The 27,723-nt window shown below is 42.0% G+C and overlaps 1 protein-coding gene across 5 annotated transcripts; it reads left to right on the top strand.

Moving 5' to 3' along the window:
* The first annotated feature begins 1,179 nt into the window (after positions 1-1,179).
* Positions 1,180-26,123, top strand: LOC310687597 (sodium-coupled monocarboxylate transporter 1-like). 5 transcript variants are annotated; one of them, XM_083462864.1, is made up of 16 exons: positions 1,180-1,509; positions 3,282-3,445; positions 4,680-4,745; positions 6,079-6,130; positions 6,833-6,900; positions 8,438-8,592; positions 9,974-10,114; positions 11,631-11,760; positions 12,997-13,085; positions 15,608-15,702; positions 16,335-16,402; positions 18,994-19,080; positions 20,246-20,421; positions 21,223-21,329; positions 22,669-22,754; positions 25,701-26,123. In XM_083462864.1, exons 1-16 carry the CDS (start codon positions 1,308-1,310, stop codon positions 26,094-26,096), a joined length of 2,082 nt encoding a protein of 693 aa, XP_083318990.1. In that variant the 5' UTR covers positions 1,180-1,307; the 3' UTR covers positions 26,097-26,123. The 5 variants fall into 5 exon arrangements, with proteins under 5 accessions (XP_083318990.1, XP_083318988.1, XP_083318992.1 ...); XM_083462862.1 differs by having other exon boundaries at positions 1,188-1,509; positions 15,593-15,702; XM_083462866.1 differs by lacking the exon at positions 1,180-1,509 and adding an exon at positions 2,052-2,085 and having other exon boundaries at positions 15,593-15,702.
* Positions 26,124-27,723: the final 1,600 nt, after the last annotated feature.

Raw genomic sequence — 27,723 nt, forward strand, 5'->3', positions numbered from 1 at the left:
CTCCCCTTCTAAGTTGGCAGAGGTAGTTTCTCCAGTCTGGTGTTGGAGAACCCCAGGATGGTGGTTCTGGGTGACTTCAACATTCATGCTAAGGTTGGATTGTCTGATCTGGATTGAGACTTTATGACCTCCATGACAACCATGGGGTTGCCCCAAGTTGTCAATGGAGCAACGCAAAGGGCAGGACACACAACAGATTTAGTCTCTCATTTCAGGGTGAGTGTTGAGTGGTGGTTATTGGAGGAATGGAATTGATCCCTTTGTCATGGTCAGACCACAAGCTGCAAAGTTTGGGCTTGCAGCACCAGTTCTCTCAACATACACACATGCAGTAGAGGTGGGGAACCAATTCAGATGGTCTTCCCTTGGGAGACTTATGGGACCTGATAGATTTCTGAGTGTTCTGGAGAATTTTCCAGTAGCTGAAGTTGGTGATTTTCTTGAAGCCCTCACCTCATTCTGAATGTCAAGATGGGGAAGGGTAAGTAACACAACCCCCCCCCCCCAGAATGCATGATATGACACTGCAGAGCTCCTTGATTGTCCTCAGACCTCTCAGCAACAAAGCAGACAAGATAACAGCTAGAGTGGAAGGCACATAACACCACCTGTTTAGTGTTTAGAAAGCACAACTGCATCTATCAGTAACAACGGCAGTGAAAAAGACCCACGTTGCCTCCATTGGGTTCTCAAGTTGCCGCCCAGATGAGCTATTTTAAGAGTTTTCTTCCCTACGGGGGTGTATGTAACTCAAAATAGAAAGAAAAATGAGTAGGTTGGGGCATTCTTGGTAACTAACCAATATTATGTCCTTTAGTTGGGGGACCCCAGGCAACAATGTGACTTGTTGAAGCTAATCTAAATGATATATGTGGCCCATATTAGCAGGTGTCATAGTTTAAGATTCTGGCACAACAGGTCAGTGTGTCTGGCAGTTAACCAGAAGGCTGGTGGTTCAAGTCCACCCAGGGATGGCCTTGGCGGAATGGACCATGCTTCGAGGTAGGCAAAACCACCAAAGTGGGGCCAATTTGACTGGTGGACAAATTCCTGCCCGGACTTGAATACGGTGACCATAGCAAAGTCAGAAATACACAAAACACAGCACAACAGGAGGCGTGGGTAGGAGATCCGATGAGAAAAAGGCCAGGTGCCGGGGCTAAGGCAGGCCGGTTTAAATATTCTGGGAGTGGAACTGAGGGAAGCCTTCGTGCTCTGTCAGGGAGATCCTGCCTCCAAACCTGCCTGCCATTGGCCAATCTTGCAGGCAGGCTTGGATCCGTTTCCTGACCGGGGAGGAGAGTGTGATGCCCCCTTGCCAGACAGCCAGGCAGCCCCTGTACCCGGAGCTCACATTGGATCTCAGTGGGTGGACACATCACGCTTCTTCTGGGGTAGTTAATTCACCCCCCCCCCCCACATTCAGCTCTTGCCTGTGGCTCCTAGAAGCTGTCAGCATGCAACAGCAGCCACACCCTAGGAACAGCTTTGCCTGGCCGGCTAAACTAGGTAAGGGCAGCCGATGGGTCTCAAACCCTCAGGGAGTTAGTGACTTCCCTTATATGAGAAGACAGGCTCTGGCGGATTGAGTGGACAAGGCCAATAGTTGGTCCAACAGTCAAGAAGGTGGTTTCTGCATGTTCTGTAGGGGGAAGTATGGGGCAGATGAGACTTTTCAAACTGGGTAGTGCATCTAGATGAAGGAAAGCTTTGATCCTAAACCTCCACTGTCGTCTTTGGGAGAAGAAAAGTCAACGCTACACAAATATGGCGTGGAGCTCGTAAGACGCTTCCTTTCGGCAATTCCTGCAGCCAAGCTGGTGCAAGACGTACTGCTCTGCTTTCATTTGGACTGTATTAGCGAGGCTGAGAGGTGGGGGTCTTTTCATCTGGGCAGCCCAGGACCGCCGTACACAGTGCTGAGGCTTGTGCACAGTGGAAGGTCACTTTGGTGCTGCTAATGCAGTGGCTTGACTTCCTAAATTCAATTTTGTCATCTACATCAATAACTGCTATCAGTATTCTGCTGTATATAATTTTTGGCTATGAGATAAACCAAACATAAAATGCTCCTCCTCCAAACAGGTAGTTTGAGAATCTCTACCTGATGTTGAATATTTCGCTCCTCTTGTTACTTTACTGAACAGCAAAGGGTTTGATTTTCCTCTAACATACAAAAATGTAAAAGAAGAACTTCATTGTCTCTGTTGAAAGGTGCACGGATTTTCCCCTCACCTATGTGTTCCTCTACAACACAAATGGATGACTTGGGTTTATGGGAGAGTTCTATCCCTTTCCCCTCTCTGAGAATTACCTTACTAGCTTTTATTACTGAATATCCCTTTAAGAAAACAAACCCCTCTGCATCCCCCTCCCTTCCTAATCAAAGGTTCTGACTCATGGCTTTTACTGCCGGCAGCCATTTTGCCTGCAACTCCCTTCCTGGCCTCTCTAGGGAAAGGAGCTCCTTCTCTGTTTTTTTCTTTACCCATTTGACCTTGGGGTTCCCTTTTCATTCCCTCTAGAACTGTAGCCATTCTTCTTTACATCTCCAACTATTGGGGTTCCTTTTTCTCCTGTCTTTCTGTTTGTAGCAAAGCCTTCAGGCCTTCCCCCCCCCCGCCCCCACTTCCCCCAAAGACATTGTCAGCAGCAGCTGCTTTCTGAGTTGCTGCTTCACTTCTCCTGGGACACCTTCTTCACCATTTCCCCACTGAAGTTCTCCACTTTGAGAGTCTGTTCTGTTTTCTACAGGCCTCCCCACCCCCCAACCCAAAATAATTTCATACCTAACAGTTATCAGGGTTGCAGCACCTCCATTTTCCTCAAAATTAAGACAGGCTGTTTTTCTTTTTTAAATTAAAGATGAAGGAACTCCAAAAAACCCACGGCCTCTCCACACAGAGTTAGGCTTAGCTTTAAAAGATTTAGAACTGAGGAGAGAACAGCAGGGCAAAGGGGGCATCCATGAGGTTATGCGGCCCTAGAAGCGCCTCCTTTGCGATTGTTTCCCAGGGTAGCGAGACCCTTCCTCCTTCCTTCCATCTTCCTCTTGTCTATATTTGCTGCCTTCAATTTGGGCCTCATGTCAGCCCGCTTCGACGACTTAGACCCTGCTGACCGCTTCACGGATCTCGACCAGCTGGTCTTTGCGGCCATGCTGTTGGGTTCCGTGTTCATTGGCATCTTTGTTGCCATGGGCGAAACCGATCTAAGTCACAGTGACTATTTGATGGGCAGCCACAGCCTGAATTGTTGGCCTGTGGCATTCTCCCTCGCAGCTAGCTTCACGTCTGCGTTGACCATGCTGGAGATCCCGGCTGAGGTCTACCGCTTTGGGAGCACTGCGGGACTCGTTGGTATTGCCTATTGCCTCATGGTGGTGATCAGCGCCGAAGTGTTTCTACCCATTTACTACAGGCTGGATATCGGCAGCACCTATGAGGTAGGTAGGAGGTTGCCATGGCCTTTCCAAACCTGTCCCTAGGGCTGAAGACTACTGGCTCCCTGCAAGAGGCATTCTTGTAGCTGTGGCCCATTTCCCCCCATTAATGTTACCTGTGGGCCTGGGTGGAAAGGAGCAGCTTTCAATTGAGCCTGCATTTTCCCTGCATTTTCCCCAGACCAGGACTCAAAGCAGCGTACAGATAAAAATGTAAAAACACAGATCAGAATATTAGATAGAAGAAGTAATGTAAATAAATACAGGCAAATGGCTCCCAATGCATATGTTAACTTAAAAAAATTTTTTTTTTACATATTTAAGGAAAATTTCACGCGCTAATGGTAACATTCCTTTTCCATGGTGTTGGATTTTTATTTCCAATAATTTAGAAATTTGTTTGTTTGTTAAAAAAGACAATTTAAGTAAAGGAAGAGCATATTATGGTTAAATCTTTTAACCATAATATTATGGTTAAAAATCTATTTTTACAGATAAGCCTTGGACCAACTGAATGGTGGTCCATGAACCCCCATTTGGGAACCCCTGTATTAGACAATCCTTCTGAAGTGGATTAGGTCAGCTTCATGGCTGAGTGGGTTAGAAACCCAAGTCTCTACAGTTCTAGTACAACACTAACTTTTACAACATGCAGGCAGGAGCAGAATGCAATTTAACTGTTTGAAGCCCTCATCCTAGAGATACTCAAATGTTTTCACTCCAAACTCTCATGTGGGGATGGGGAAGAAAATCTTCAACAGGCTGCAACTTGCATTCTCCCTTCTTTTCTCTTAGTCATATATGCCATTTAAACAGGAAGAAATATGTAGAAGAACATAAGCATACTTATCAGGCAACAGCAAACCCAGACATACAAAAAATGATTCAGGAGATCTGTAATTAGGGTCTCCCGCTTAAAAACAACAAGTAATTGGAAGCTGGACATAGCAAGTTTATAACGGAGAGGTGATACTCTGGGAAGAAGATGTTTATTCCTTTCCTCTCATTTCCTTTTCCTGACCTAAATTGCCCTCATTCCCCACAGCTTCTAATAGCTACAGAGGAGTCATCTCAGTAATTGCACAAAGTTGCACTGACAAACTCTGATATTTACCCAGCTAATTCTCTGAGATACATACTTAATTTCATTTTAAAGGAATGGCGTCAATACTATTTCTACATATTAAGTAGATATAAATATGCATGTTCTGTATAAAATAATTTGTCTCTTTTGCAGTACTTGCAGCTTCGATACAATAAATATATACGCATGCTTGGAACAGTGATGTTTATGATAATAACGGCAAGTACAGTGCAAGATGATGATCTTTTGTATTATTCTGTTGTAAATTATAGTTGGACCATAATGTTTAGTTACATAATATTAAATATAAATGTCACTTCCAGAGCTGCTCTTACTCCCAACTAGTTTCTTTGACTTTAATGCTGATAATTTATCAATTGGAATGCCTTATATGGCTACTGTTTGACATCTTTATGCAGTGTGGTATAGATTGCTTGGCCTTGCTTTAGATTTAAACTAGTTCTCTTTTATCACTTTCCCAAGGACCACATTTTTCAGAGAAGATGCAAACTTCAGTTATGTTCCCTTCTTGTTAGAAATAGATGGAAGTGGGAGAGGGAATAATGCATTCATTTATGTCCTAATATCCTACATGTGCCATAATATACTTTGGTTTCTCTTTTTACCTAAACTGAATACCATGGGATCTATTAGGACCGTTTGGCTGTAGAGGATTGTACCCTTCACAATATAGTTATACAATATGCTGCTTACAAGGGAGTGTAGGCATAAAGATAATAATTGCTAGAAGAGAAATAGGTAAAGCGCATTCGTTTTCTACAGAGGCTCACTGCTTACAGGGCTCACTTCTTACTACATACTGTAGCAAAGCATCTCAAGTGCCTGTATGAAAAGTGCATTAATTATGAGATGTCTCCTTTGGGTCTCATGTTAGTTGATGCAGCTGAAATGACAGGCAGATTGTTAGTATGCTAAGAAATGTCTGATGATTTGTTTGTTTGTATTTGAACAGAGCCAGATTTAATACCATGGTGTTACAACAAATTTTTACTATAAATGCTAACATAGCAATACATGGATATAATGGGTGGACTACTTTCCATTGGCTTCAAGCAGCAATGGCAGTCATTTTATGAATAAATAAATGGAATTCTAGAAAAAGTCTGGGCAGGGCTTTAAGTGGGTCATATATGAGGGGCTTGTTCCTTCAATGGCTTTTCATTTGAAAAAGAAAAAAATCACAGTGCCACTACCAATACCAGGTCCTCATTTAGTTTTGTAGTTGAACCAACAGATGAACCATGAGAAGGGTTTTCACCTTTGAGATTCTGCTGGTGTTTAGGTTTATTATTTACCTCATTTTGAAACATTTCCTGCTCTCTACCTACTCTCATAGTTTACCTTTATAATTTGCTTCAGTTCTGCCTGAATGAGAGTCTGTGACGTTTAAAATTTACCTAACTCTTTTCAATGAATTGATCTAGTAACAGTTGCTATTTTACATTTAAATCAGTGTAAACTGGCATAGGACAAATGATTCTGAGAGAGACCGTATATTTCACATGGATGTTTATTTGTTCCATCTCCTCAGATAATATACACTGGAATTGTTCTATTTTCTCCATCACACGCCTTGAATAAAGGTAATGTGGAAATACTGCTAAACACATTTTTAAAAATTAAGGAAAAGTTTGACCTGTTATCTTTAATGTGATATTGCAAGATGTAGGCTGACTTCTGTAGGTGTTAAACGAAAAACATGAGTGAAATTATGTTTGCCCTGTTGTGTGTGAATAGTATGACACCAAAGTCAATATACAGTCATACCTTGGGTTACAGATGCTTCAGGTTGCGTTTTTTCAGGTTACGGACCGCCGAAACCTGGAAGTACTGGAATGGGTTACTTCCGGGTTTTGGCGGTCGCTCATGCGCAGAAGCGCTGAATTGCAACCCGTGCGTGATGGTAAGAACTGTTCAACAGTGGAACAGACCACCATGCTAGGTGGTGGACTCTCCTTCATTGGACTTTTTAAAGCAGAGGTTGGGTGTCCATCTGTCAGGAATTCTGTTGCTGTGATTCTGGCATTGTGGAGGGATGGATTATATGACCTCTGGGTTCCCTTCCATCTCTACAATTCTGATTCCATGCTGGAGTATTACTTAGCAATTGCTCAAGTATACCTGTTGCTTACTGTTGAATAAGTATTTACATTCCTTGTCAATAGCAAGCTTAAAATTCATAAATGTGGTGATTTTTCATATGCATAGTTTTTTGTTATCTTTGCATTATTTAATTTAATTTAATTTAATTTAATTGTGTTATGTATCTTTTCCCCCGTTTTCAGTTACAGGAGTTCAGTTGTGGGAGTCTATTATTTCAACAGCAGTAATCTGTACTTTCTATTGCACAGTGGTATGTTAAGAACTTGTTTTAATAAACAAATGTTCTGTTTAAGATTTATGTGGTAAAAAATAAAGAATAACTGCATATAGAACCCTTAGTAACTATAACAAGGAATTCTAATCCAGTGATTGCTACATCGCTCTGTCTGCTAGAACACTCTTATTGTTTGTTTGATTGGTTGGTTGGTTGGTTGGTTGACTGACTGGTCTGCTAGGAGGCTCATATCAATGAGGCCATCTATATGACTCCCAGGGAGAATCCCATCCAGGTACTGACCAAACCCAAGCCTGCTCAGCTTCAGCAAGGTGGTCTCAAATGCTTTCAGACCATAGCCTGATATCACATCCTCTTAGCAGGCTAGTAAAAAATGTAGGAGCCCATGAACTTTTGTTGGCTTATCTATACTTATACTGGTTTTAGACAACTGTAATGATCCATGACATCCTTAAATTTTCTGTCTCTCTCTGACAAGCACTGGGACTCCTCTCAAGCAAGGCATTCTTGGCAAGATGGCCTAAGACAGTGGTTTTCAATCAGTGTGCCACGGCACCTTGGGGTGCCTTGAAGGATGGTCAGGGGTGCCATGGGCAACACTGGCCTCTTTCCTTCCCTCCTTCCTTTTGATGCCCTCTTGTGACGAATCTGCCCCCCAAGGCTTGCACAGCTGTTTGTTGCAGCAGCCCTGGCTACAAGCTCCTCGGGCGAATGGTGCCTCTGGGACTGGCCAAGAGATGCTGGTTTCCTGGAGCTGAGGTAGCCTTGGAGTAAGCAAGCAGTCGTGAGGGAGCCCAGTCCACCAGTCCTTGCTGTTGGGAATGGACAGACAAGTGGGAGGCAGGCAGGGGCTGTGTTAGCTTTTCTTGTGCTTGCTGTGTGCAATGCCTGCCTGCCTGAGAGGTGACAATCCAGTGCCAGAGGGGAGCCTTTCCACCATGCAGGCCCAGCGGCACCCACTGTTGCCTTCCAGGGTGAATAAGATGGTGGCCTCACATTCACCTTTGGCCAGTCTCTGTCGAGCTACTACGGCTGGGGGCATCCTCTTCCCAGGCCCCCCAGGGGTGCAGCATGAGGAGGTACCTCTCTTTGGGGTAGGGGATGGGGTGGCTCAGACCAGGGGCGGTGGTGGCTGCTGCCCAGATGACTTCCAAGAAGAGGGGAGAAGAGAGGAGGCTGAGGGAACTCTCCAAAAGGGAGAGTTTGAAAGGGGTGAGGGGATGCCGGCTCTGCAAACAAGGGGTGTCATAACAGGGCTTCTGAGACTTGGAGCACATTTCCCCACAGGGGAGCTGCAGAAATAATGTAGTTGGTCAAGGGAGCCATGGACTCAAAGGTTGAAAACCTCTGGCCTAGGAGACTGCCTGCAGTTTCACTGCTATGGCTAGAAACTCTCTTTAAAATTTAAAGCTAAATTTAAAATTAAAATTAGTGTGATTATTTAACTGAGCAAGGTCACAGGAACTGGTGCATAAAAATTGAAGCAATTCTACAGAACTATAGGTAGAACTAAACCTCTTTACTACATACTGTATCTGCTCTTTCCAAATAGGGTGGCCTAAAAGCAATAGTTTGGACAGATGTTTTCCAGTTTACGCTGATGATATGTGCGCTTCTGGCAGTGCTTATACGGGCTCTGATTATTAAAGGAGGAATTGGTCCTATTATAGATGATGCTGTCGATGGAGGAAGAATAACAAAATGGGAGTAAGTGTCTTTTTGGTTAGGCTGCAATGTAATACCTTAGACATTGTTAAAAGTTTTGGTGTTTAGGTTTCAGTGAGTCAACAATGTTAGAAGTAGCATCCTTGATAAAATCTCATGAGCATGGATAAACTATAGGCAGTTGTATCCGGCTGAGTCATACTCAGATTAAACCCATTGAAATCAATGGACTTTAACTAACTTAGATTGGATCTACTCCAAGTATGATTTATTTATTCATTTATATAAAAAAAATTATAGACACTTCCATTTATTAAAAATATAAATATTTTATAAAAAATATGCAAGTACAGTAAAACTTAAAATACCATAAACAGTAAAAAAATCATACTAATGACCAACTCATCTGGAAAAACTTCAAACAGCTGGGTGTCAGCTCAGTGCTTCTCCAGATTTGCTTTTGCACTCCACTTTCCAGGAATGGGTTTGCACTTTTCAAGTCCATGTGCAAGAAGCTCTTCTTCTTCTTCTTCTTTTGGTCCTGGCACTTTCCACAAGGAAACACACTGTTTACTGTTGAACTGTGCTCCCCCCAAAAAAACTTGTTTAGGGGTACTCTCAGTTTCCTACTCATATTGGAATACTGCCCCTCAGTGAGGCCAAACTTAGATTCACAAAATGTTTAGGGGTATCCGTATCGCTGTGCCCCCCCAGAAAAAAGCATTGCTGTTGAATTAGAACAAGTGGCAATTGAGTTTTCTGCAGATTGCCGTTTGTTCCACTTCAGTGATAAACAGTAAGTGTTTCTGGGGAAGGTGCCGGGACAAAACAAGAACCACTCGGACCTGAAAAGTGCAGACCTCCTTTTGGAAAGCGCAGTGCAAAAGGAAGTCTGGATGAGCTCTTAGTTGGATACAACTCAATGAGTTGATAGTTTCACATAAAGTGAGCATGAGAGGTATACATACATAGTTTACTACCAATCTGAAACTCCTTGAATAAATATTTCATAGTGTCAGTAGGGTGGTATGTTCTATGGGTGACATATCCTGTTAACCAACAATACTGCCATCCACCTTTAGGAAGACATCGGAAGGCAGCCATGTATAGGGAAGTTTTTAATGTTTGATGTCTTACTGTGTTTTAATTTGTTGGAAGCTGCCCAGAGTAGCTGGAGTAATCCAGTCAGATTGGTGGCATAATAATAATAATAATAATAATAATAATAATAATAATAATAATAAAAAATAATAATAAATAATAATTATAGTTTGGTACTGGGGGTGTCACCCCGAGCATAGACTGGGATGAAGAGGATTCTTTTTTGAAAAGTTCTAAAATCCCCCTTTCTTTCACTAAACTCCTCAGATTTATTTTTATGTCAAAACCTATACTTTTAAAATACATATATTTTGTCTCTTAGCTTTGACCCAAACCCTCTGCGAAGGCATACATTCTGGACAGTAGTTGTTGGTGGTACTTTCACTTGGCTTAGTGTATATGGAACCAATCACTGTCAAGTTCAACGATACCTTGCCTGCAGATCGCAACGTGAGGCAAAAAAGTAAGTCCACATATTGTACAGTCATACCTCATGTTACTTTTGCTTCAGGTTGAGCATTTTCAGGTTGCGCCCTGCGGAGACCCAGAAGTAACGGAACGGGTTACTTCCGGGTTTCGCCGCATGCACAGACGCGCAAAATGACGCCACATGCATTCGCAGAAGCAGCGAATCACGATATGCGCAGACGCGGGTTACATTCTGTTCAGGTTGCAAATGGGCCTCCAGAACGGATCCCGTTCGCAATCAGAGGTACCACTGTATATCTCTTGCTGCAATTCACATATTCTGAAGTGCAGCAGTAGGAGGCTGACATGCTCCTGTCTGTAAGGATGGCTGACCTGTCTTTCAACTAACGGGTTCCCCATGCAACATATTTTTGTGCATTAACTTCACAGAGAAATGTGATTTGTATATAGAAACTACCGTATATACTCGAGTATAAGCCGACCCAAATATAAGCCGAGGCATCTAATTTTAGCACAAAAAACTGGGAAAACTTACTGACTTGAGTGTAAGCTGGTTCACCGCACCACAAACGTGGTGGTGGTGGCAGCGGCGGTGGAAGAACAAGCAGCCCGAAAGGGCTCCTTTCAGGCCGCTCATCCCTCCGCTGCTGCCACCCGCCTCACTTGATTAAAAGCCGATGGGGGCTTTTTCAGCATAAAAAATGCACTGAAAAGTCAGTTTATACTCGAGTATATACTGTAATTTTCAAAAATTGGATCACCCATGCAGAATTGGAGCAATTGCTGAGTACTTTGCCATTTTGGAGAATCTGTTCTTTTTAAAAGGCATATTTCTTCTTACATTGCATATTTACCAAAAAAACATGTTGGTAAAAATAAGTTACCTAAATTTCTATTTTGCTAATATGATAAATTAACACTAGATATCAATATTTTGCTTATTTATTTATATGACAAAATTTATATACCACTTGATTGCAGTAAAACCCCTAGAAATATTATAATTATCAATAAGATAGTTAAGGACAATACATTTTGTAATAACTCAACAGAGATTAAAATATGCTATAAGCAGGAGCCAGAGAGTACAGTAAAGGCACCTGCCTGATGTAAATAGACAGGGAGTTCCAAAGTATAGGAACTAAAACAGTTTGATGTATTCGAACTATGAAATGACTAGAATGTGGCACCTGTAACAAAGCCAGATCTGTGCTTAGCAATAATTTGTAGTGTTGCCAATGCAGGAAACATCTTTCACATCAGAGAGTGCCATGAGTAGACCTATTCTCTGTGCAGCAAAGCTGTCCAAAAGCTTGGTGTTATACCCTGAAATTAAAAACTCCTTGCATTAATTCACAGGATTTCCCTTGCATCCGATGGCTTTTTATGAGGCATGATGTTAGCTAGATATGTGTTCTTACAATCTTCTGCTGCTCTTGGAGTCTGAGTACCTTGATACATTAATGTGACAGTACTCCTCTATTTTAAAATAATTTTGGCAAGAACAAAGCTTTGTTAGCTTTCTTCTCTAACTTTTTTTTTTTAAACAGATCTCTGTATATAACTCTTGTGGGAATCTGCTTAATTCTGTGTTTTGCAATTGGATGTGGATTTGCAATGTACTCTATATACAAGGATTGTGACCCATGGACTGCCGGCTTTGTGTCAGCACCAGATCAGGTTTAGTTTACTACTGAGTGAAATACTTAAATATGAATTTGATCTACTCTCTGTGTATCTACCATGGAACTAATTGAGTTTTGAGTAGGGCTTTTGGAAAGATAACATTATTAACATATTACGACAGATAGGAATAAAGGAAAGTGCTATTTTACTTGAAATAATGGACAGATGTAATGAAATCAGGAAATAAGAATTTTATATTTATGCAGTTGTATAATTTTATTTTTTCTGCAACAAAAAAGTGTGGTGTATGAAAATAAACTGAAGCCACATATTTGAAAATAAATCTTTATTTTGAACTTAAATAATATTCGAACTTAGAACAATACAGGAATGATACGTTAATTAGTTATAAAAGTATTTGTATACTGCTGCATCATAAAGAAATACACTTTGCAGCAATAAAAACAAATACAATAAAACCATAAAAGTTCAAAACAGTTAAAAACAGATCTCAATTAACCATTGTGGAAGGACACATGCTTAATTGCAGAATGGAAAAGTTTTCAGCAGGTATTTAAAAATTGGCACAAAAGGCATCTGCTGACGTCTTTTGAGTCACACTCATTGGATTCAGTGCAACAGCCAGAGTTAACATGAACATTTAGCTTTCCCCTGCCCTCTATTGAAGTACTGGAGCAGTTATGGGTTAAGGCAGTTTAGGAGAGTCATAGGTTTGCAGCTTTTGTCTGCAACCTGGAGGTTCTCTTGCACATTTTTCCTTTTTGTGGCTCTGGCCAGGATGTTTTAGATTCTTTACTTGCCTGTTTGGCATAGGAGGCAGCTGCTCACCTGCTCTTTATCTCTTCCTCACTTTCAGCTGTGGATGATGACATCCCTTGGAAAATGGGTTTCTCGGCCCACAAAGAAATCAAGTCAGTACTCACGGGTGGTCTGTAGGCCAGCCCCACAGAGATTTTCCAGTGCCAAGGCTCACACTCACAAGCTCACACTCTACATCCCAACATAAGTTCCCTCATGACATAAGCACTGGGCACCAAGCCCTGTGCATGCCAGCTGTAGCGAGTACCCAATATGCCAAGATGCCTCACACATCAGAAGATCAAAGCATATTTCTCTTCACAGCCATGGCCTCTGTTGGAGAGCTACAGTTTAAATGGAACATAGTATGACATGACTAAAATGTTTAAAGTTATATTATTCAGACACAGGTTATATATTTAAAGGACAGCAAAAAATTAAAACCTCAATTTTGGGGGGATTTTTTTTTAGGTCATGCCATATCTTGTGATGGATATTTTGGGAGACTTTCCAGGACTTCCAGGACTTTTTGTGGCTGGGACCTTCAGTGGAACGTTAAGGTAAATTTGCAAATTGCCATCCTAGATCTAGATTCTGGAAAGTAACTGATTAGTTCTAGCCCATCTTTTTATGCTAAAACTGTGACTCTCGGGACAAATGACAAGCTGTGTTAAGCACATGGTGTATTTTTGCAGTCACTATTGTTTTAACATTAAATTACCTCTGTGAGTGGCACAGGCAAAATTAGAAGTTAAAGCTACTACTTATGAGTTAAAAATGCATAGATGTTGAAGTGAGTTTTAATCCTTTTTGAATCTATTGCTATTTTAACTTCTTGACAATTTAAATTATTGTTGCATTTTTTTTTATATTGCTATTGTTTTATCTTCTTTGTAAACTACTTTGAGGTTTTTGGTTTTTTAAACAATCAAGCGGTATATAAATTTAATGAAATAAATAGATAAATAAAATTCAACACGAAACCATACATTAACATAATATAATGCACATTTTGGCCCTCAATCATCTGATGTTGTATCATGCGGAAGCTTCACGATAGGTTTCTCTGATTTGTCACAACCATAATGTTTCACAAGAAAAGAAGGGAAATCAGCAGGATGCTAGGAATGCTTCAAAGGCTAGTTAACACCACAGGTGTTGTTAACATTATTAGAAACTGTAGGATGTTAAAACATGGGGAGCATGCAGATATTATCTCTTTTTTAAAAAAGATATTTATTAAGGTTTTTAAAGTATAACAGTGAAAATGAAAAATAAAAATAGACAAAATACAAAACACAACATAAAAAACATAAAAAACATAACTTTCCATAACTTATCTTCCTTACACTTATTTCCCCGGACCTCCTCATACCTCCCTTCTTTGTATTCCACTTCAATTTGTTAGTTCAGCAAATCCTTACCATTAAGCTTTTGCCCATTTGTAAACCTTTTTTCATGTCTCCTAAAGCATTACAGCTGGAAACCACTTAGTTTCTATCCAACATCCTTCTAACATTCATTAATTTTACAATATTTCTTTAAATAGTCTTTAAATTTCTTCCATTCTTCTTTCACCGACTCTTCTCCCTGGTCTCAGATTCTGCCAGTCATTTCTGCCAATTCAGCATGCAGATATTATCAAGGGTAATAGGATGTGAAAGAAGGAGGTTTAAACCCCTACAGACTTAAAGTCCGTAAAAATTGCCCTTTTGGTTCAGCAATTAGTATTAGGAAAAAACTCCCATTGGAAGCAAAGGGACTCTTTGCTTTAAATTGCTATGTTGCAGAAGCTGACATTTAGGAATTTACACTTGCAAGGATGCCTTAAACCTTCCCTTCCCCATGTGCTGCTAACTTTGAGAACAAGTGCATGCTGGGTCTGTTAACATTTATTCTGATCCAGTGTACTCCCACCATTTATTTTTTTAAACTGTGGGCATTACCCAGGAACCAGAGCAATTCTGTGGTTTCTGGTGAAATACTGTATTTTGGTATGTTTTCTCTCAAGCTTCAATGTAATTTAAGCACTGTGTCCTTATTCAAGCTGTGTTGAATCCTAAGTGTGTACATCTGAGAAGGCTTCCTTTTCACCTGGAATTTTGGAGACAGGGTGGGATATTAACCAGGCAATTCCGTCAGGTGAAGACATCACTCCGCCCTCTGGTACAGTGGGTAACTTCAGTACACATCTCATAGTGCTGATGTGTACAGTGATAGGCAAATTAGCCTTGAAACACAACTGTGTATTATGTTGGAAATGCGTGCCCAGTCTTAAATTTAAAAAGAAAATATGAGTTCCAACTTATTATAAGTTCCAACATTGAGTGGGGAACTTGGTATAGCCTCAGAGGAGCTGTGGTGCCAGTGGCACTGTAGTGGAGATACCAGCTCTATAGCTTGGCAAAAATGTTTTCCACACTTGATGTCATTTTCCATGGAATGCTAATACAGATGATAAATTTACCAAGTGGTTAATGTAGGAAAGTCATTCCACTTATTGACTCTAAACTTTCAACTAGCATTAGAATCGTGGTAGAAGGGGGAAGAATCTCACCATGGTTTTGTCAGTACACTGAGGTCCAGCTCTGAGGGCCTTCTGGTGTTCTGACAGTTCCCTCACTGCAAGATGTGAGGTTACAGGGAACCAGGCAGAGGGCCTTCTTGGTTGTGGTGCCTGCCCTGTGGAACGCCCTCCCATCAGATGTCAAGGAAATAAACAACTATCTGACTTTTAGAAGACATCTGAACTGTTTAGGAATTTTTAAAATATTTGATGTTTTATTCTGTTTTTAATCTGTTGGGAGCTGCCCAGAGTGGCTAGGGAAACCTAGCCGGATGGGCGGGGTATAACTAATCTATTCTTATTCTTATAAATGACTAAACAAATTTGTGGTGAAAACCCCTTACTGCTTTGTGAGTTGGTCATCTGTATTAAAACTCTGTTTCTGCAGCTCCTCAAATTAGTTTATTTCCCTTGATTCAGTTTTTAATATTTTTGAACTATTTAAATATTTTAAATATTTGTCCGTAAAGATGCAAAATATTTTAATTTTACACTCCTTAGTACAATGTCTTCCAGCATCAATGCGTTAGCTGTTGTAACTGTAGAAGATCTTATTAAACCTAATTTCAAAGTCTCTGAAACAAACTTGGCATGGATTTCCATTGGAACTAGTAAGTTTACATGTGTCATCTTCTTTCTTTAAAAAACAACAACTTTGTATCCTCCTCCCCTGCTAATAACAAAATACAACTGAGTTATACTAGAAAAGATATGGGGTAAGGTTAGAACAGTTGTGGGTCCAACAACAGCTGGGAGGCCACCATTTTCCTCTGGCAGAGCTGGGATTTGAGCTAGGTGTCCCAGATCCAAGTCCATCTCTAGTTGCTGAACCATTCTGGCTTTAGGCCATAACTGAATTTAGTCCAAGAGTAACATGGCAATTTCAAATTTATTAGGAAGATGTTGCACAAGGGAGTTTTTTACTCTAGTCATAAATGATACTCAGCTAAACATGCATAGTAAGCTTTTTTTAGCCATGCAAATAGGGTGTAACAGAAATTTCATGTGCTAATTGTATTATGTTTAAACTAATATCTAGCATTTAAGGCTCTTGGAAAATTATTTTCATATTAGTCCTCTGCTAAGGGGGGGGGGGGAGGAAATGGCAGTTTATTGGTTTGAGCATTCCTCAGAGTAAATCCTAATAGCCACATGTGATTTTATAATTGGCAAACAGAGAAACTTTTCAGTCAGTTGCATAATTAAGTTGTCCTATAAACGTTTTATACATTTATCCAACTAGAGGTGCTGTATGGTTCAGTGTGCCTTTCCATGGCTGGAGTGGCATCTGTTATGTCTAGCTTTTTACAGGTAGGTGTCATTTAACTGCTATTTTAAGTCTCAACCTTCTTAAAATAAGTTGCTGTATTGTTGTGTGCACTTCCAAAAGGTTAATTTTCATAATTTAGTGCTCTGCTGGCAGCTTCAGTGACTACCATCATCCATCTTCCCAAAGGCACTCTGGGAAGGAAGAATGGTGGTGACACAAGCTCTCGTCCTGAGCTGCCAAAGGTACCAGCAGAGTTACTGGTTTTCAAAAAGTAAATGAAAGGGAAGAAAAGGGAAGGAGCAATTCCTCTCCTAGAAAGTCGCAAATTGCTTGGACTGCCCCAATTTGCCGACAAGACCCTCTGCAGTCAGGTGAGCTCTAAAGCAGAGTGAAGGGAGACCATCCCTAGTTTGCTTTAGTAATTGTGTGGGCTTGGGAAATGAATATTTAACCTGGCTATGTTGAGTGAAACTGTCATTGAAAAAGTAATCAATTTAAATACAGTATACCCATAAATTTGATTGACTCTTTTTCCTATGCTCAAGTAGATTATCCCTGGTATTCTTATACTGTACTGTCTATTGGTGTGTTTTTTTTTAAGTACTAGCTGTAGTAGGGGTATACCATTGGGGTTTTTATTCACCAGTGCATGAAGTTTGTTAGAATGGAGTGGGATGCCATTCCACTTGTTCAAACAGACCTAAAACAAGCTTTTAAACATATATAATTGATGCTGATTCAATTTGAAACAAAACCATTGCACTTCCCTTTGTCCTGCAATGATTCCCAAAGCAAAAATCACATATAACCTGAGGGAGGCAGGAATGCTTTCAATATCCTTCAGTATATCTGCTCCCATTTAGTTTGGAGAAAGGTCGTGAAACTATTGACTTTTCCCCAGTTTACCAGCAATCTGTCTAGATAGCAGGGTGCTAGTTTACCTCCCTAAGAAGTTATTATTTCAGATTGAAGTGTATTCTTGGTCCTTTCTGATTCCATGCTGTGGGAGTGGTGAGAGAAGTGCACAGATCTTTAACTGGATCAGGTTGTCCTGGTCCCACTACATAAAACGTGCAACACAAACATACGTAGTGCTGCCAGGCAGATGGGAAGAAGGGGCAGCTAACCCACCTTTGCAAGACATGCCCCATTGTACTTGAAGTGACTCAGAGACAAGTCTTTGCTACCACTTTGATGGCTCAAAAGTACAATTTGGAGGGGGGAAAGGCTCTAGGGTAGGAGATTCTCTGAAGGTCCCCCGCCATCTATGCCCATTCCGACAGGAAGCAAAGACTTCCTTTAATTTGTGTCAGGGTTGAGATCCCTGATGGCAAAGGAAGGTAAAGGTATATGATGCTCATGGACCTACCCCAAAGGGATTGAAGCAACTTGAATCATTATCATTCATTAATAAGCTATATTACAAGGATCAAAAAATGTGCAGGCATAGGAGCCATTCCTGTAGTTGCTGTAGAGATGAACACCATTGGGGGTTGCCAGTGCAATGCCCAGGGGTGACAGTGTGTCCACCAATACACCCAATGAAGATCTTAGGAAATTATTCTCAATTACTCAGTGGGTCCAACTTTCCCCACACCAAACTATGTCCATCCTTGACAAGAACCAATCATGCCTGACCCCTGCAAATCTCCCATAGATGCTCTAGTGGTGTTAACAATAATATTTGTGGTTTAGTGGCACACAATCCAGGGGATATTGTTTTGCCCTTGTTTCAGTGTGATCTGGATCTACCTGGGTTTCAACAAATGAAGCAGACACTAGAAAGTCGCCTTTCTAGAATGGAATTGACATGAAAATGTTTTGTTGAGAGTCTGAAGGATTTCATTGTTGAAGTAGGCAGGCTAGCTCTTTGGTAGTGGCCTTATGTGTGGGACTTTAGTATAGGAAAGGAGGCTGCTTCGTGCCAAAGGCCAAATGGGCCTCACCTGGCTGGTAGTGAGAATGAGAGTAGGCAGAGTGGTGTGTGAGAGCTGGAAGCAAAGAGTGAGAGCCATGCTTGATTTCTGTTTGAATCCAAGGCTGTAGCTATGAGAGAAGCCAGACCTTCTGGGATGAAAATGCTATGAGCCCCTCCATTGTTGGCGCAGGTTGTGTATATTTGGAAGTAAACCATATCATAAAGACAGTACGGGTTCCACTGCCCCTCATTCCAAGGAAACCAAAGCCTGAGGATATGCCTGGAACCTCTGGAATCTCGCACCGCTTAGAGATTGGGGCAATGCACCATTATTCTTTCTCATTAGGTTCACACAGCTATGGTAATGGTTAACAGGGCACTGAATATAGTGCAACATGGACATTGTCACAATATCATTTGAGGGCTGCTTCTCTCTGGTTACCGGTAAATCCATCCAACAATACTGGTGTCTGTTCACACATTTATGAAACATTTTATTGGCCTCAGTTTGCTCAGAGGATTCTCCCTCAGTAAGTACTCATGAAGTGTTTCGGCCTGCCATATACAAGTATTGCTATATTTTACATTGAAAAAATTCCTCCTGCATCCCTAGCAGAAAATGGGTATTTTTATTTAGGTAAATTTCTATTCTGGAGAAAAACAATAAGTAAAGCTTCCTGTACTTACCAGAGTTTGTTATTTTTCCTTCCTCAGGCAGTGTTCAGTCTTTTTGGAATAGTTGGTGGCCCTCTTTTGGGGATATTTTCTTTGGGCATCCTCATGCCTTTCGCAAATTCTAAAGTAAGTACTTGTCTTTCATCCTACTCTCCCTAAATGGAGCGGGGTATGGAGTGGTGATCACCTTTCATATTTTAGCATTTCAGAGACTTCCTTATGTCATTACCAAGCATCTTCACACACAGAGTGAAACAGACTCTTTGTTCAGACAAGACTTAATGCTATGCCATGGTTTAGCATTCTGTCAACAAGCAATTGGGAGCCCAGCACTCACCCACTTTCTCTCAACGCCTTGTGTGTGGTCCTGCCCTGCCATTTACCCTGGTTGGATGCAATCCATAATTCGCCATTTCATTGGAAGCAGCAAACTATGGCTCCCTTCTTCTAGGATGAGGAGGCAGAAACCACATATACATTAGGGAAGGGAAAAGTGTTAGCCTAGAGTCCTGACTACAATGGTTTGGTTATATCTTAACCACCCTGAAATATAAAAGGCAAAGTGATACAATGAATTTAATCTAAAAAACATTTTCCATTGTAGAAAACTTCAAATAAACTGTGCTGATAACTCTACACAAGGAGCAGTCCTTTAGTTATTACATGTTAAAGGCCTTTACAATCAATTTTAAGAACTGCAGCGTAGATCCCAGCTTGAAGTAACGCAAATAAGCCCAAGCCCAAATAAACACATGTTCTGGAAGCACTTGTTACCAACAGTACTTTAATTTCAGTATAAAAGTAGAGTGCATTCTACTACTGGGAACTTGAAAAATAAGCCAGTTTGAACTCTTTCTTATTCTTGAAAAGAGTTCTCCAGGAAAAAAATGTTTGGAGAAAAGCAAATGCCTTGTGGTCTATTAACTTTGCTTAATAGAATTTATTTTCAATATGATGTTGCTATCTTAGCTTCAGCTTCTTCACTAAGTTACAGGTAGGCTTCCTGATGAAGAGTCCCATATACACAGAAATAGGCACACAGAATTTCTCTGCAGTTGCTTGTGGGTCTGCTTTCTGCATTGTAACAAATGGCGAACTGCAACAGAGCACTGGGTTGAGGGCAAGGACTTTAAAAAAATGGTGCCCTAAAAGTAGCCTATAAGACTCGTTTAATATTGGGTAGGTGGCATTAATTTCCTTTAAAGAACTGGACCCAGGGCCTTTTGGTTTTTACATGATTTTTCTCTATTGTTATTGTTTAGCTTTCATTGTGTGTAACTTTGTTTCTTAGGGTGCATTTTCAGGTCTACTTTGCGGGTTTATTATTGTTTTGTGGCTTGGATTTGGGTCTCGGAGGCACCCTGCCCCTCCACACAGAACATTGCCATTGCCCCTTTCAGTTAGAAACTGTACAAAATACAATACTACAGTGTTAACTACTACTCTCCATCCTACAACTTCTGCAAGGTACGTACAAGAAGTCAGTGACAAATTTGATACGACTGAATGTTTCATATTGTTTGGCTTTTTTATAGTATAGTATGTTTTCGTACATTCTTTTAACTTCATTTTTTTATTGACCTTTACTATGTTATTGTTGGCCCTCTTAGGATTCTTTTTGGCACAAACATTATTGTGTACGTGCTCCTATATATATTGAAATATATACAGTAAGGCAAATCTGGTAACTTTAATGATGGATGCTTTACTTATCATTCAGTTTCTTAAAAAGTAAACAAAGTATCATTAATACAGTGATCTGTATGCCTGAACATCAAAGAGGTGCGTTGGTTACCTACCCACAGAACAGAAAACTATTTCATAATCCTCCTTATGTCTTTACCAGAATTGCATACCAACTGCAATTCTGTGTATGCCTGCTCAGAACTAAGTCCTATTGAATTCAATGCGACTTACTCTCGGGAGGTTTGTACAGCCTTTAGCAGTTTAAATTATAGTGGGTAGGATTCAGCTAATGAGTCCCAACAGTGGACACCCTGCGCAAGGACACTGGCTTGAGCTGTGGGCTTTCCCCCCCTCTCCTCTACCTGCATTGTACAAACTAGCTCAGGGGGACAATCAGGAGAGCCCCTGGAACAACACATTGGGGCAGGAAAGGGAGACCATTCCAGCTGGCAAGCCAAAATGCTTGCCCTGGCATAACAATAATCTTAGCACAATGTTGAATTCCTCTCAGTGTGTTTGTGGATAGTATTATTGCATAATTCTAGGAAATTAATATTAAATCTTTCATTTGTTCAATTCCAGACCTGACAAAAAAGATTACTGGTGGTTCTCGCTGTCATATCTATACTTCAACCCATTAGGAACTTTGATCACATTTACTGTGGGATCAATTATGAGTTTAGTAACAGGTACCTTTTTCTGGTTTTGACATAAGCATCAAAATTTGTGTCTGCAGTTCTTTCTTATTTGTTGCTATATGTATTTAAGGTATAACACACGCTTCCTTAGTCTGTCTATCGTTTCCCCCTATAAATGTAGGTCTTCATTGAACAGCTATGTCCATATTAACAAACGATATGTGCTCAATTTGTATCGGCCCTTTTCTATAGAAATGATTGGCCCTGGAAGAAGTGTAGTTGTGCACAACTAATTATATGCAGAATCTAGAGGTCCCAGATGGCCATCCACATTAGTGGATTCTCTCTTGGGTGTTATAGGTCTCTATGTGAGTTTATTGTGTCCTATCATTAAGAGGCAGGGAATTCTGTATCTTCAAAGAAAGTGCTCAGCTGAGGCCTCAGTTTGTTTCCCGCCTCCACTTGGAAGCAGACTACTTGAACACTGCTGTCCTCCGCATTCTTCTACTCAGGCCTGTACCTTTCTTTCTCATTGTCTCCATTAATTCTGCAGCCATTTTCTTCTGTCCTCCTACATCTCTGCTCAGATCTTTGTCTCTGGGGGAGGGAGGAATGCCTCTTTTCTTTCTCTCCTCAGATCTTGTTTCTCTGAAGAGGAAAACAAAATGAACAACCCTTTCTCGGCCTCTCTCACCAGCCATTTTCTCCCTCTTCTGGCTCCTGAGAAAGACTAGGATTGGGAAAGCATTTTAGAAGCAGACCACTGCTCTCCTTGCATGTGTGTGTGCCCCAATGAGAGACGCCACACAAAGAGCTTTGTGGTAGCTGCATCCCTAACCTTATTCCCTGAGAGAGCAGTATCAAAATTGGTCACAGATTGCTCTTTGGAACACTGTGGAGCCAGATTTGCTCAAAGCAGCTGGGAACTCAGCACCCAATCTCCTGCACCTTCTGCAGCAGGTGATGATGCAGAGTCAGCCCAAAGTAGAATCTGCCAGATCCCTGCCCTCTTGTTTTATCAGCAGCCTAGGAATAGCATTTTCTGTCTATTACCTCATCTCCTCTGCCTCTTTCCTATTTACTGATACAGAACCATCAGCCAGCTACCTTCCTCCCTGTGTCCTGAGAAAGGACTAGGGTGAAGGTATTTCCTTGGAGCAATACATTATGGGTGAGTGGCTGGGAAGCCACCTTTGCCAACAACGCCCATCATCCTTGGCCATGCTTACTCAGGCTGAAGGATGCTAAAATTCATCAATGTCTGGAGGACCAAAGATTCCCCACACCTGGGCTAGGAGTGTATATGATCAGATTATATCAGTACCTGAACTGCACTAGTCTTAATAAAAAGTATTGAGAGAGATTGTGTTGTTAATAAACTATCTTCTAGGGGGATTAGACCAACATGTGGAAAGCAAACTTATGTATGGCAAGGAGGACATAATGAAGAACTTCAGGTATTGGAAAGATAAATGGGTAAGTAAGGTTTTAAGTTCTCATATGTATTTCATAGGCAGATAGCTTATCCTTGCTTCGCCACTTCTCCAAGGAAAACCTGCAATTTAGTGCTGAATCAGAGTGGATGGCAGTCAGATTTTCCATTAATTGCCATTTGTTGCCAAAGAGGTTTTCCAGGGGAAAGCAGCAAAGGCAAAACAGATCAGACCGGTGCCTAGAAAGCATGGGACCAGCAGAAGTGTGGACAACCCCAGGGTCTATCCATCTTAACTATGCCGTATGCTTATTCAAATTCACAACCTAATCTCAGACATTCTATGCAAGCATGCATGCACTAGGAGCACAAAGGTTCCTTGTGGAGTACCAGTTCCAACTAAAGATCCTCCTGTCACCTCATCACCCTTGGTGGGACTTCCTTGCCCTTCTCCAAGGCCTGGGTACATAGGATTCAACAGCAGGTGTCAAATGTGTAGGGTGTAAGGGTTTTGAACATGTTCAAGATCTAGTTCAGAAAATAATCCAACCAGAGATTTCTCAGTAAATTTAGCCATTGTGGAATAAGAAGAGATCCTCTTGTAAATCAGAAACTGGTTCAAGTACAGTGGTACCCCGCAAGACGAACGCCTCGCGAGACGAAAAACTCGCAAAACGAAAGGTTTTTTCGTTTTCGAGTTGCCTCGCAAGACGAATTTCCCTATGGGCTTGCTTCGCAAAACGAAGCTTGCCCCGCAAGCTCCGGGGACAGCGGGTCTTCCCCGCTGTCCCCGGACCTCTTTTGAAGCAAGGGGCGGCGGGGAGAAGCGATCTTCTCCCCGCAGCCCCAGGTCCGGGGACAGCGGGAAGCGCTTCCCGCTGCCCCCGGACCTCTTTTGAAGCAAGGGGCGGCGGGGAGATCTCTTCTCCCCGCCGCCCCTTGCTTCAAAAGAGGTCGGGGACAGTGGGAAGCGCAGCGCTTCTTCCCTGCTGTCCCCAGACCTCTTTTGAAGCAAGGGGTGGCGGGGAGAAGCGATCTTCTCCCCGCAGCCCCAGGTCCGGGGACAGCGGGAAGCGCTTTCCGCTGCCCCCGGACCTCTTTTGAAGCAAGGGGCTGCGGGGAGAAGCGATTTCCCCGCAGCCCCTTGCTTCAAAAGAGGTCCGGGGACAGCGGGGAAGAAGCAATCTTCTCCCCGCAGCCCCAGGTCTGGGGACAGCGGGAAGCGCTTCCCGCTGTCCCCGGACCTCTTTTGAAGCAAGGGGCGGCGGGGAGATCGCTTCTCCCCACCGCCCCTTGCTTCAAAAGAGGTCCGGGGACAGCGGGAAGCGCAGCGCTTCTTCCCCGCTGTCCCCGGACCTCTTTTGAAGCAAGGGGCAGCGGGGAGAAGCTGTCCAGGACCTCTTCTGAAGGCGGGCGGGGGGCAAAAGTCTTTGTCCCCCCTGCCTGCCTTCCCAGGGGCTTTTACATCGCCCCGGACAGCGGAGAAGTCCTCCGCTGTCCCGGGCGATTTTAAAATGCCGCCCGCCAGCATTTTAAGATTGCCCCGGACAGCGGAGAAGTCCTCCGCTGTCCCGGGGTTTTTTAAAATGCTGGGGGTGGGAAGAAAAGCCCTTGCCCCCCCCCCCAGCCTTCAGAAGAGGTCGGGGGACAGACTGTCCCCGGACCTGGTCTGAAGGCGGTTTCCATAGGAACGCATTAATTGATTTTCAATGCATTCCTATGGGAAACCGTGCATCGCAAGACGAAAAACTCGCAAGAAGAAAAAACTTGCGGAATGAATTAATTTCGTCTTGCGAGGCACCACTGTAACAGGAAGCAGAGAATAGGCATAAATGGACAGTTATTCCAATGGAGGGATGTAGAAAGCCGAATCCTCTAAGGACTTGTTTTGGGACCTGTTTTTTAACTTGTTCATAAATGGTCTAGAGCAATGTTCCCCAAACTTGGGTCTCCAGTTGCCCAAGAATGAGACCTTGAGGTAATAGCTCAATGAAGAGGTTGAACCAGTGTGCAGCAGCTGTGAAAAAGGCAAATTCCATGCTAGGGAGCATTAGAAAAGAAAATGAAACTGCCCAAATCATAATGCCAGTATATCAATCTATGGTGCAACTGCATTTGGAATAATGTGTACAGTCGTGGTTGCCTCACGTCAGAAAGGATATTGTAGAGTTGGAAGAGCTTCAGAAAAGGGGTAACTGAAATGATCAAGGAAAGTGGAGTGACGCCCCTGTGACTAAAGGTTGCAGGATGGGGTGGTGGTGTTTAGAGAAAAGGCAAATAAGAGGTGACATGATAAAGATGTATTAAAAAAAGTTTCTTCTCTCATAACACTAGAACTTCATTGGCCTCAATTAAGCTGAATGTTTAAAGATTCAGGATAGAGCAAAGAAAGGTTTTCTTCATTCAGCATAAACTATAGAATTCTGTCCCATAAAAAAAATAAAAAAATTCCTCCCAGTAGCACCTTAAAGACCAACTAAGTTAGTTCTTGGTATGAGCTTTCGTGTGCACGCACACTTCTTCAGATACACGGCTTCAGACCAACACGGCTACCTATCTGTAACTCTCCCATAAGAGGCAGTGATAACTACCAACCTCAGTGGATTTAAGAGAGGATCCATACAATTTCATGGATAAGGCCACCAGTGGCTACTAATCCTGATGTACATGTTCTACCTCCACAGTTTGAGGTTATGGTTCTGAATACCATCTGCTGGAAATGGCAGGAGGGGATAATGCTAATCCACCAAAATCCTGCTTGTGTGCTTTCCATAGGCATCTGATTGGCTGTTGTGAGAGCAGGCCCAATCCAGCAGGCTCTTCTTATTTTCACACACACTGCATTTACTGGAGCAAGGTCATGCATTTCAACCACAGCTTTTATACCTAATCCCATTGAAACTAGTGCTCTTAAGCATAGTTGGCACTGGACTTTGCAAGAGAACTAGAATTTTCTTATATATATGAAATTCTGACTGTTACAATTATAGGTACAGCTGTCCAATAGGCTTCGTCCAACAGTGCAGCCAATACGGCCAGTGGCTTGTGGCCAATTACAGTCTACAACTGGTGCTGTAGAAGATACCCTACCTTTGGAAGAAAACAGAGAAAGAAAGAGCACCCTACTTTTGGAAGGAAAGAGCAATCTACTTTTGGAACCGAAGAGCACCCTACTTTTGGAAGGGAAGAGCAATCTACTTTTGGAACCGAAGAGCAACCTACTTTTGAAAGGGAAGAGCAACCAAATTTTGAAAGGGAAGAGCGGCTTACTTTTGGAAGGGAAGAGCAACCAAATTTTGAAAGGGAAGAGCGGCTTACTTTTGGAAGGGAAGAGCAACCAACTTTTGAAAGGGAAGAGCAGCCTACCTCAAAAGCATCTCAAGTGAAAAATAAAAATAAGCATGCAGTACAAAGTCCAGCTGTGTTTGGTTTTATTAATTCTAATTAAAAATGGAAACTCTGGGTCCCCCTCCCAGTAAATCAATGTTGAAACAGTCAGTTTGGTAACCAAAGTTCAAGCAAACTTGCTTGTTTTTTGTGTGAACGTGAGCATGTGGCAAAGCAACAATTCAGTAAAAACTGTGAATCAAAATTAGTCTCACAGTCTTAACCACCATGTTTCCCATGTAATGTCTTGTTTGGCCCTGACAAATAGCAGTTGGACCCCTGCCCCTAAAAAACCACAATTTGAACTGGTTGCAAAAATCACACTTAGGCTCCATGAAACCTCTAAGGAAAAAGAAAGAGATCAGCTATTAGGAAGGGCTTCATATCTTATTTTTACTATATAATGCTTGGACACTTGACTGCAAAACTAAACACACTTACTTATTAGGAAGCCCAATTGAACCTAATGGAACGTATTCCTAGGTAAACAAGCTTAGGAGTGCACTAATACTATTAAGAAGATACTTATCTCAGGGAACTAAGATAGGAAATAGAGAGCTAGGGATGTAGTTCACTGTTTTATATTTGTCTATTGATTGCTGCTGGGCAGGGTCATTAGCATACAGAGGGCATTGTGCACCTGTCCCTGCCATCTGACATCCAGCTTCATTTCTCTGTTTTACTAGAATCGGCAGAGGCAATGACTTTTTCAGCTGGTGCCTTGGTGCAGTTGTGGACGAACAAAATAGATACTGATAACATTGATACCTTGCAGTTGAGCAGTTTCCAGGACTGGGAACCAGGGAGTGTACCAATTTTGGAGACAATCACAGACTCTTTAAAGAAACAGGTACATAGCTTGGGGTGCTCCTAAAGCACTGTGACTAGAGGCTTGGGTAACCTCTGTGTTGAATATCGGCAAGAATGATTTCAGTAGGAAGTAGAACCGATCACTGTAATAGGAGGAAATGAAACAAACTAGTGGACTCGAAGCCCAGTTTCTGTACCTTTCTGGATCAGCTTCAAAGCAAATTCCAGAATGGATTATATCAAGGAAGGTATCCTTCCTTGGCAGCCTTGCTTTTTCTTACAGCCTAGTATAGCCCTGCCAGTACTCCCAAACATGCAGCAGGTAAATTTATGAGACCAGTTGACATTATGCAACTATTTTGACTGCTTTAATCAAATTAAAACTTGATTAGTGGATTCATCTCCAGAGGGGCATCCAATTATAATCTGGATGGATTGCATTGCCTAAGCTATGCATTGTACACATGACTTTCAACATCACCTTTGTTGGCGTAATCTATTTTGACATCTTTTCTGATGCTTCTAGGCTCTCTGCTTTGCTTTCAAAGCTGAAGCAATTCAGGCAGTACCAGAGCAGAGTGTCTCCCAGGCCTTTGTAGCTAGCAGAAGTCAGCCACTCCATCTCCACAGCTCTCCCTCACTAGTCAGCTCTTGAACAATCCTGAGTCTGGGCAGCAGTGGGTTCTTAGGAGCAGAGGCCAAGTATTGCTCAATAATGACTCTACACTGTTACTAACAAGCCTCCCACTCCTCCACTTCGGGGTGACCACAGCTTGTTTCCTTGAAATATAGTCCCCCATATAAATGACTGTTGGA

Source organism: Podarcis liolepis (assembly GCF_965112155.1).
Source record: "Podarcis liolepis genome assembly, chromosome: 10".
Taxonomy (NCBI): domain Eukaryota; kingdom Metazoa; phylum Chordata; class Lepidosauria; order Squamata; family Lacertidae; genus Podarcis; species Podarcis liolepis.